The 11,773-nt window shown below is 36.0% G+C and overlaps 1 protein-coding gene across 1 annotated transcript; it reads right to left on the minus strand.

Annotated features, from left to right (window-relative positions):
• Positions 1–2,842: 2,842 nt before the first annotated feature.
• cox6b2 (cytochrome c oxidase subunit 6B2) lies at positions 2,843–9,705 on the minus strand. The gene is made up of 4 exons (XM_073847006.1): positions 9,614–9,705; positions 8,997–9,123; positions 8,412–8,512; positions 2,843–3,192 (listed from the first exon to the last, which is right to left on the minus strand). The coding sequence occupies exons 2-4, from the start codon at positions 9,100–9,102 to the stop codon at positions 3,139–3,141; spliced, it is 261 nt and encodes an 86-aa protein (XP_073703107.1). The 5' UTR covers positions 9,103–9,123; positions 9,614–9,705; the 3' UTR covers positions 2,843–3,138.
• Between the last annotated feature and the right edge of the window lie 2,068 nt (positions 9,706–11,773).

The raw sequence follows: 11,773 nt of genomic DNA on the forward strand, positions 1-11,773 counted from the left end.
ATTTAAAATATCAGTAAGCTTAATATATATATAAAATCATAATTAATTGGGTACTTTCAGTTGGGCTATCCCGAACCCTAAACCCTACATTTTAACTTATGAAAATAATACTGGAAAAATATTTGGATTTTATTCCATTGCTGATTTTAAAAAATCTCTTTTTGACTTTTTTTTTTGTAAATTTTGTAAATCAAAAACTTTATGTAAAAAAAGAAAGTCACAATTACCCAAACAGTGTACGTTTTAGTCCATTGCTGAGGCTGATTTTAACTACACCCCTTCATTTATGATCAGGAAATGTGTATGTGTGTCACTCTCTCTCATAGCTACAAGGTGTGAGTATAGGCCCCATCATTTTGAGGTAAATTGTTTTTAAAAGTTAGAAAATCTGTTTGTAACTTTAAGGAATGTCACTACCGAACACCTTTTTTTAAACACTTTTTTTGGGAGTTATATAACATTTAGCCCCCCCCGGTTTCATAGACGAGACTTAAACCTAGTCCCAGACTAAAATGCAAGCTTGAACTGTTTCAACTGAAAGAAACTTGCAGCTGATCTTAAAATATATCAGTGCCTTTGTTTTGTCTCGAGATGGACAGCAGTAATGTTTTTTCTAAGGCACATTTATAAAAATTACTTAAATGTCCTAGTGGGAGTTCCATAAAATAAATGTACCAAATAAGCCAGGCTTATTTCTGTTAGTTTGAGCCAGTTTTGAGCCAAATCAAGGGACAATAAGTCAGACTAACTGAAATAAGCCTGGCTTATTTGGTAAAATTTATTTTATGGAACACCCCCTAATTGAACTATAGCCTAATCCTGGCTTAGTTTAAACTCTGTCTGTGAATGCAGGCCTTAGTTTTTATGTATACAACGTTTTATAACTGTGCTAGCTAACCGTGTGCTGATTAGCATCTTTGAGATAAGGTCAAAAGTATCTACTGAAACATTTGGTTTTACCAAAACAGTCACAACCAAAAGATGTCATTATTGTTTCGCTAGTGACAAAATGGAACACAGTCCTTTTTTTGGGAGAAATAAAACAATACTTTTTGTAGTTTTTGCAAGTTTTTAGTATTTTAGTATGCAAGTTAAAATTATGTAATGTAAAATTGCTACTAAAACATTACTGTCACTACAGAAAATGTGCTGTCACGACTGAAACATGGAATTTTTAAAGTATATTGAATTATCAGCTAAGATGTTAAGATAGTATTTGCTTCAGTGTATATTCAAACTAATGATTCCTTAAGTTTGAAATCAGTATGATCAAATTTTTGCTGAAAAATTGGATTCAAAATACAACAACTCTCATAAATCACACTGGAAATATTGTTAAAATTGTAACTGTTCTTGATTTACCTCTGAAAACTTTTTAATGAAATAGAAAAATATAATTGTAAGTAAAATCTTAATAGGTTAATATAACCCTTCTCATGAAATTATATATTACTGTGCTTCGATAACGACAAATTTGGGGAAAGGACAAATATTCCAAAACTTTCTTAAAATACAATATGAGAATTAACTGCATAATTACTAGAAAGGTGTACTTTGGACATTTTACAATTTGCATACATATAAAATTAGCAATCCCCCCCCCCCCAGAAGTTTTCAACTCTGATTTAAACCAATTCTGTAGAATGGCCCATATATGATCCTAAAAAAGTTGTTTTTCCATTCAGAAATAAGCAAAAGTTCACGTCACTTCCTACAAGAACATAATCCTGTATATTAGAAACCAAGTAGACCTATCTTCTGCTTTACCCCATATGCATAGTGAACATTAATACTTAAAGGGATAATTCACCCAAAAATGAAAATCCGGTCATCACTTACTCACCCTTAAGTTGTTCCAAACCTGTATTCAATTTCTTTCTTCTGTTGAACACAAAAGATATTTGGTAGCCATTGACTTTCATGGTATTTTCCCCCCATAAGTCAATATCTATCAGCAACTGTTCAGGTACCAATCATATTTTGTGTTTAACAGAAAAAAGAAATGGGTAAGAAAATAAAGGTTTGAAACAAGATCTGTGTGTAAATGATAATTTTAATTTTTGGACGAACTATCCTTTTAAGATAACTTGATTGCTACACATCCTTTGCATCCTTGAGCAAGACACTTGGCACTGCGGGGCATCTATTGAATAACCTATTCTGACCATCTAACCTCTGACCAGGGTTGCCAGGTTTTCATAACAAAACCTGCCCAATTGCTACTCAAAACTAGCCCAATGGCATTTTGAAGGGGGTCCGCCGGTAAAAATCGCACTCCGGGGGGTAAAATACACGTTTTTTGGAGGGGTTCCCCTGGTACAGTTCACATTCCAGGGGATAAATATAACGTTATTGGGGTCGTTTCAACCCGCGGACATGAAAAACTACCCGCACAACAGTATTAAAGTAGCCCAATTCTGTGGGAAAACCGCAGACTTGGCAACACTGCTTCTGACCTTTTTACCTCATGTTTTGCATCAGACATTAGAAATATATAGTAAGAGAGGAATTTCTAGGCACTGCAATCAGTATAGTCACTGCAGCTGAACTGTGTTAGTAATGGTTGCATCACAATGAGAGTCTATTTCATGCTACTTTACCGCCATCTGCTGTTTTAAAAGCGCAATGGTCAAATAGGATTAAACAGCCTTTATGCTGGGTAACCACTCACAGAACCTACTAATTCCCCCTAATCACCGATTTCATGTAAATTCATCCAGTATTTTCAAACTGAATCAGCCTATATGTGGCTCAATTCAGTATGTTTATGATAGTTGTTGATAATGCAATTGTTCAGATATTATTCAATTTTAAACCTTGAAAAAAAAAACATAAATGACAATTTTCAATAGGTTCAATAGGTTTAATGGCTGATTTAGAACATTATTAGTTGAAATTGTGCATTTTTATTTTGTAAATTGCAGCCATAAGATGTAGAGTGACACAGAGCACAATGCTAATGTAGGACCTTCAATGCTGAAGGTCAAAAGGTCATAGGGTTCCAAAACCCACTCTGAATGACCTTTCATCCTCCAGCAGGCAAACCAATAACCAAGACAACTTCAAACTGGGATAACATATATTATGAGGTACTCTACAAATTGTTGGGAGTTCATGAGTGGATTGTAACAGTGACCATTAGATCTTTCCGGGAAAGCTTCCATCATCAATCTGTCCATCCCATTTCTCCACCTGAAGAAAAGAACAAAGACAAGAACACATTGTATATCAAACAACTTCCAGCAGACCTTCATATCTCATCAGCTTTCACAATGATTGGTTGTCTCTTGTTGAAGGGAAACAGTAATTATTAAAGTTAGAAGTCTGCTAGAAGACTGACAAACTTTTCAACCTCCCTAAAATTAAATTTCATAACTTAGCCATTCTAGAAATACATTTTGCCTTCTTTTGATCTGAGTTGTTTATGTTTTGAAAAGGGATCATGACATCATTTCATCATGATGATCAGTAATGGAAAACCCTGCTGGCAAAATTGTCTAATACCTTATATAAAGAAGAGTCTGTGTTTTTTAACCAATTTATTTTGGCTTGTTTCACAAATACTGAAAAGTGATACTGAAGTTCAGAAGGTGCTGCTTGTGATGAACCTCAACTCTGGGAACACGTTGGGTGTGTGTCAATAATGGAGAATAGGAGCTTTGTGTTGGTATGAGACTGCATCCTGACCATCCACAAATCTTTCTCAACATTTTGATGACTAATGAAGCCGTCTGCAGAGTTTACCAGGATTAATCCAATTTTGGACATTCCTCGATCAATGTCATGAACTCTACATACACTGCAATACCTTATGTGTAAAGTCTTTAAACACGTCATAGCCACACTTGACAGTTCGCAATATGATGAAAGCAGAAACATTTCATTCTGTTGTGGCAGATTTCTTGGCACTACCTCCATTTTAGTCTGCAAAACTACCAGAAGCTAATTTAATTATTCATGTGAGTAGATCATATATAAAGTCAATTAGGGATGCACTGAAATGAAAATTCTTGGCCGAAGCCGAACAAAATTAAACACTGGGCCGAAGGCTGATTACCGAACACATGTTTTTCCCCTATGTATTTTGCCAATTTTTTTTTTTCACCATTGCATAAATTAAATGGCCAAAATGTGCTTTTTACAGTTTTATCTTGCTTTTCATTAAAAAAAAGGTTCCATTAGAAAACAAATAAAAAATATTTACATTTTTAACATTCTAGTAGACAATGCAGCCTACCAAAGCACAATTTAACTTAAAAATAATTATTACTAATTAGTAAAATAATATTCTTCAGCCATTTTTAAGACCCCCTATTTATTTTTGTACAAATAAATCCAGTCTTGCTGGGCAAAGGAGAATGTTATAATAAATGTATTAATAGAGCTGTTGTAATGATGATCATCATTATTTTTGTCTCACTTTATTTTATTTTACAGAACAACATTTTACAATACTAACATTTATGAATGTTCTCTTCTCATGGAAGACATGCGATGCGGTTCTAAACAGTCTCTTGCTGTCGGTGCTTGTAATGGTTTTTGCGTCTTTCTCGGACAGTTTTAAATGCTTCCACACTGCCACACTTCCATGTTTGCTGCATTAGTGCACGCCTCTTTTTGAGTGCATCACATCATTGTTCGGTATAATTTATTCAGCCTTTAAGCTTATTCCGCTGAACACCGAAGAAGCTTTTTTGCCATTTTCCACTAAATAATTGTGCTTGCCGAACATTAGGCGCATCCCTAAAGTCAATGCAAAGATGCGAATAGACGCAAGTTTGTGCCAGGTGATGCAAATGACGGGAATTGGGCAACAAAATTTCCCACGAGTGCAAAATAGAGTCTTCCGCACAAGTTGAAAAATTTCAATAAGAGCAAAAAAAAATTCATGACACATTGCAGGCCAATCAGCAAAGCATTGATTTTATTCACGTGAGTGACACGATGAACATCCTACAAGTAATCTAGAGCAATAACGCGATGAGAATATTTGCTTCACGTTTGGTGTGCACACAGCATTAGAATAAGAAGCTGAAGAAAACTAACATGAATAAAACTGAAGAGAGTCCACTGAAATCAGTATTTATGTATTTGTAAAGTGTATGCGGCACAGAAACTAGTGAAAATGAAGGAAAAAAAGTTGTTCTTGTATAGTTTTTAGGCTTGGGCGGTAATACAGTAATATGGTATACCGCGGGATCTAAAAATAGCAACGGTATCAGTTTCAATACCGTTATACCGTCATAAAACAATGCACTTATATAGGAGACAAGGATTAAATATTAAATATAATGTATTTAATGCCTAAAAATGCGTAGTGATGCGCGGCGCTGCGGATAATCCACGGGTCGGTTAATAAAAAAATGCATTCTGATTATTTGCGGGTTTCATCAGGCAGACGATTTCATTTGAGTGTAGATTTTGGTGACAGAAACAGTGACATTCCCTATAAAGTTTGAAGGGAGTTATGCCTGTGCTAATGCTATTGAGCACGGTAATGCAGGACGGCTTTGCGTTTACCCACTTCTCTGATGCGCATCATTCAGTTGTGTCCTGCATTATACAAAATCATGACAGTCCACCGCATGAATAGCTAATTCAATCGCATGTTAATAAATTGAAATATTCTCTAAAAACACCCAGTAAAGACAGCGATGTGGTCAGGACCGTGGCGGCTTCTTTTGAAATATATTTAACGACGTGCCTAATGCGCCCGCTGTGTCCACAGATTCTGCCTGTTCATTCATACGCGGGAGCATGTCAGGCTAGGCACGCAGTGGTATAATAATAATTATTATTGATTATTTGAATCAGTAGATTATAACGAAAACAATACCTTAAAAATTAAAGAAGCAGATTTTTATGGTCAGACATTTCTTGAACTGGTGAACCCCTGTAAACTTCAGTCCAAGCATGCGTTCAAATAGTAAGTACAGAGCGGCTCTAATACAGAGAAAACCCGACCGATTTCGTCAGTGATTGCGGAGAGTCGCATCCAGATGTCAGTTAACGTTATTCTTTTCAGCGTGAATTTGGCTTAAAATCATGAGTGATAAACGTATATAAGTGTGCAGCGATGTGCAGATCAGCTGAATCAATCTGCTGTTAAAAATGAACCATCCATTTCATCATGCAAAACTAAGAATTACAATAAGTGTAATATGACATTCGGGTGCGGTTATCTAAATCAGGGGAAAATATAGGTGTGGGTGGATAATTTATTTGAAGCTGCAGATTCGGGTGACGATTGAGCCCATCCGCGCATCTCTGCGTGGTTGTCATCACGTGACAGTGTGGAGGAGAAAGAGAGAGATGGCGAGTCGCGCAACCAAGTGACCAGGGGCGCGTTTCCCAAAAGCATCGTAGCCAACTATGGTCGCAAGTTCCGTCGTTACCAACATAGTTCAACGATTCGGTGTTTCCCGACACAAGTTCAAACGAACATTCGCAAACAGCGTCACAAATCTATATCTTCCATTTAAACTAAATATAAATGCATTTTAATCTGTATCTTTGTGCGTCCCATAAGCACCGTTTACGAGTAGTGCTTGTGCACAAATGCCTGAGGGAACCCCAGTGTATGACGTGAGAGGGAACCCGTGATGAATCAAACATCAAATAAAGCGTAATGACAGGGGGGAAAAAGATAGTAAATGAGTCATTAGGTGCCTTGTTCAATATAGCTGCATTTTTGAGATCTCTAATCAGTTAAATAGCCGAAGTTATCACTCGGTTACGTCATTAACAACGGCCCTACATTGTTGAACTAATGTGGTTCAAACGACGGAGATGCGACCATGTTCGGGAAACACTCGTGAGCTAGTTCGTTTCCACAACAATGCATCGTATGGAGGTTAACCAGCGAGTTATGTCGTTCTACGGGAAACGCACCCCAGGATGTTTATGTTAATTTTATTCTGTTTGACTGTTGTATTTGCACTTTTTTTTATAAACTGCTATTTGTTGTTAATAAAAGTTATTAACATTGTTGTAGTGTTTGGTATTCAGTTTCTGAACGGTATATGAACAAGCCAACAGTTTGGTGACGCTGTCTGAGCCTTACGTCATAATTTTTTTATTATTCACGGTAATACCGTATACCGGGGTAAAATAGGGAGGATGTTTGACAGTATCAAAATTTGGATACCGCCCAAGCCTAATAGTTTTCCTTGTTGATCATGTATTTCTTTCTTTTTTCAGTCAAATTCAAGGATTTTTCTTCATATAGTGAGACTTCAATGGGAGCCAACAGGTTGAAAGTCCAAACTGCAGTCTCAATGCAGTTTTAAAGGGTTCTACATGATCCCAGCCGAGAAATGAGGGTCTTACACCATGTTTACACCGACCTAAGTCTGTCTACACTAGATGCGACAAAGCAACCGTTGCAGATCATTTAAACTTTGTGTGAGCACGTCATAAATAGAAAGCGGCAGCAGATTACTGTCAGGGATCTGCCGTGTCGCGTTGCATCCAGTGTAGACAGCATAATAGGTTCTATTGTATTTTGTCTGGTGTGGACACAATGTTATCTAGCAAAATGATCTGTCATTTACAAAAACAAAACAATCTGTATATACTTAATTAAAAATACTCGTCTTGTACTAGCTTAGCCATGCACATGTACTCCGGTTCAAAATGGTAGGGTAAAAAAAAAAAAACTCTGTACAGGGATTTCGACTTTCATGTTTCGCTTTGTAAACTCTGGGTTGCGTGCGCGATTACCTACTTTGTGAGGTCGAGTTAGTGCAAGACGAGCATTTGTGGTTAAAAAAAAAAGTATACACATTTAAAAGATTTTTTTTTTTTTTTTATAAAATTACAGATCGTTTTGCTAGATAAGACCTTTATTCCTCAGCTGGGATCATGGAGAGCCATTTGAAGCTGCACTGAAACTGCAATTTGGACCTTTGAACCCATTGGCTCACTATATGGAGAAAAATCCTGGTATGTTTTCTTCAAACACCTTAATTTCTTTTTGATTTTATGAAAGAAAGACATGAACATCTTGGATGACATGGGGTGAGTAAATTATCTGGACATTTTAATTCTGAAAGCGAACTAATCCTTTAAAAGATCAGATTCCATATGGTTTGGTTATTATTATAGTTTTGATGGCCTCAAAGATAAAAGATCAAGACTAAATGTCACACTTAGTACTTTTTTCACTGCTGTATATGTAATGCAAACCAGCATTGATTGGAGTGTAAGAAGTCTGAGTTTTAAACCAGAAAGGATCAGATAAAACGAGTGTGGTCTTTGACATTTATGATGTGGTGGAAAGCCATCTAAGAAGTTCAAGTTATTTTAATGAAGAATTTGCTCATGAAATAACACTATGTATATCTATTAGGAAACTAAGGTCAATCTTGATTTTCATATTTACTCAAAGGTTCTGTTCTAAACAAACTTACCCAGCTCATTGGACACAGGCTCTTGTAGACTCTCTGATACCATTCGCATGGTGAAATGTCCTGCCCCTTGCTTGACAGAGCCTTATTACACCTGTGGAAGTCTGAAAGGAAAAACAATAGCAGTAAGCAATCCACCCTGAGATCAGACAAAATAGAGTACAGTCTCCAACCCTGATATCTACAATGTGTTATTCAATTCACAATGCATTTTGATTAAAGTCAAGATTGATAAGGTCAAATAATCGAGTAGATAATTATAGTTCATAACTTCAGGGGTTTGTTGCACTGGACTAACACAAGCAGAGACACCAGAACTGGAGATTTACTACAAACAACCCTGCTTTAACACTAATGTGACCTTCAAGAAACCAAGTCCTGATTGCTCCAAAACATCTATGTGTGAGATCAGATTAATTAATAATAATGGTAAAAAAGCACCTGGTAAGGTCTCATATTTGGTATGATAATTTTGTTTAAGCTTGTGTGTAGTACACATGTTACAAAGCACTTGTGGCGCAATGTGTTTATTAATGCCAAAATTTTGAGCATGAATATGAGCAACACAATCATTTTTGCAGCACTTACCAAGATAATTTTGGAAACAGTTTCTGGTTTGGTTTGTGTTTGGAAAACGGGAATCAAATGGAGCCGTTTTGTAGTTCTTGATCTTGTCCTCAATAACATCAGCCATTTTCAGTCAAATATAATGGGTCTGTGTGACATATAATAAACATTCATTAATAAAACATTTAAATAAAGCACATAATTGAACATTAGCTGCTCAAATGTAGTATGTTAACAGTGTAAGAAAGCAGACGACTGTGAGTGACATTCACAGCCTCAGTAATGGTTTGAACTGACGCCAGTGTAGGGATGTTAAACTTATTTGATATACTTTAAACGAGTTCTTTAAACTTTAAACGTACAAATGTAAATTGAACTTGCAAACACGTAAAACAAGTTTATTATACGTTCAAAACAGCAGACATGTTCACTTTAGTAACATAACCTTGATATACCCGGTTTAAGTAGCCTGTGTGCTAGCTCGCTAACTAACTCAAAACGAACCGTTCCCGTAAAACTCCCGTTGCGGTTTCGTGATTTTTGCTCAAGAGAAAAGCTAAAGCGTTACAATAAACCTTCCACGAGATGTGAAATTTAACCACAGGCTACATTAAGCAAATACAAACACGGAGGCCTACCTCTTGCTGTGCCCTTATCGCAACGTCCTCTCGAAAGAGTCTTTGAGCGCACTGAATTATGGGAAGACCAAGTGTGTGGTGGGGGCATGAGGATGAGTAAAGGCGTGACTTACGAGACTAAAATAATATTACGAGTGTATATTATTTACACACTTCACGAATAGCATTCATGTACGTTTATCTAGTGTTTATTTTAATCTTCAGATGTAACATGCAGGAAGTAAAATAATAATATAATTGAAAATACAACAATGTTAAATAATAAATCACGTAATAAAATAATAATAAACAAGGCGTCAGCAATATTAATAAAACAATAATGTCAATGCACCATATAACAAAATATAATAACAAGAGAAAGAAATTAACGAACAAATTAAATGGTTTAAATGCAGGCGTTAACCTTAAGGCGTTTACCAATTATTTTAAAAAAAATCTATATATTTACCAATAAAAAGCAGACACTAAAGTGCTTGGAAGCACAATATAGCATAAGATATAGTGTCATCGGGTAAATCATAAAGTGGAAAAAGCCTACAGAATAATACCATCATATAAGCTATTAAGAATCCAACTCTGTCAAGAATATTTCTGTATATTTTTATTCACTGCCTGATAATTTAATTTATTTGCGTTTTAGTATTTATGTTTAATGCTTTTGCATAATTGCTTTTTTATTTATTTTGACATATTCTGATATTTTTGTACTGCAGTTTTAGCTTCCGCAAGCAAATCATTTTATTTATTCTTATATAAAATTATTTTTTGTAATTAATTGATATCGAGCACTTTTAGAAATCTGTGGCCCAGCACTTAAGCTAACTAGGCCTTATTCATGAGAGTGTAGTTACTTTCCTCTGCCTTTGTAGGGCACTGCTGGCTACCAAACCGACCTTTTCTCATTCCCCAGCTACAGTAGAGAGGTGTAAGAGATGTACAGTAAGAACTTTTTCCCCCTGAAAACGTGTGCTACCGTATGCACAGTTCATTCCAAACACATTCCCACTGACCAAGAGCCAGGAAGAGCTTTCACTTACACGTTAAAAACAAACATAGAGGGACAAGTCTGAATGACGCACAGGAGCCTTCACAGCCTGCTGTCAATGCTTCCTGTCTGAGAGACCAACCGCTCTCAAAGCTTTTGGCTTTGCTTGTCGGTCTGACATGGTGCATGTAAGTGCGTGTGTGTCCGTATTCATATGTAGGACTCCATAATGGCGTTACACTGCAAAAGAGCATGAGTTTAATTCGTATATTTGCGTTATTCACAGTTTTCTTTAACGCAGAGGTAAGCCTATGGGTGAGACTTCCGGTTCATTAGCCGTGATAGAGAAATAACAAGAAGTATAACAACGTGCAGTAAACGGTAAAACTGTTTGCACTACATAAATAAGATAATACATTAAAATAATATGGTAAGATAGACCAATTTGCAATATAAAGCAGAAAAACAAGCTGTTTTGTATAAACAAAAAGGATAAAATGAGAGCGGAAGCCAGACTCATAAAATTTACAAATGGTGGATGCAAAAAGGTGAATAAATAAAGAAGCAAAATAGTTACTAGTTCTACTTTTCTTCTTGCTTTATGCGTAAATCATTAAATTTGTGTCAGGTTTCTATTTTAATCATGAAAAAAAATGTTTAGTGCTATATACTAATACTTACTACAAATACTTACTCTTGTACATACACAAATAGGATATATAGATATACACACATTCGCATGTACGGATGTACACAACGTTCTTCTTTCCTGACACATCATTCTGTTGTTGACAAGGTCAAAGGTTACAGGTGCCTCTCTGTCTCTGACATCCTGTCCCAGGTTTCCTGTTTCCTTTTTTTCCCTAGGCCTACAACAACCAACGAGTGTTGTATAAAACATGCTGAGGCAAGGGTTAATGATTCTAGTGCTCCTCTTTTGGTTAATAAACATGTAAAATCTTTTCATTCATTCATATAGATTTCCTGAGGATTGTTTCTACAGACATTAGTCGGCGTAGCACTGTATTCAATCCTGTAAAATTCAATATGGCAACTATCCTGACGCAAGTCTATTGAATTCTCCAACTGTCAGACAATTTCCGGCTCTGTTCTGATTTTGAATGAACATAATGGACATCCTGACTAGCGCTTATAACATTTTTCGTCTTGCGCTT

This window comes from Garra rufa, chromosome 9 (assembly GCF_049309525.1).
Source record: "Garra rufa chromosome 9, GarRuf1.0, whole genome shotgun sequence".
Taxonomy (NCBI): domain Eukaryota; kingdom Metazoa; phylum Chordata; class Actinopteri; order Cypriniformes; family Cyprinidae; genus Garra; species Garra rufa.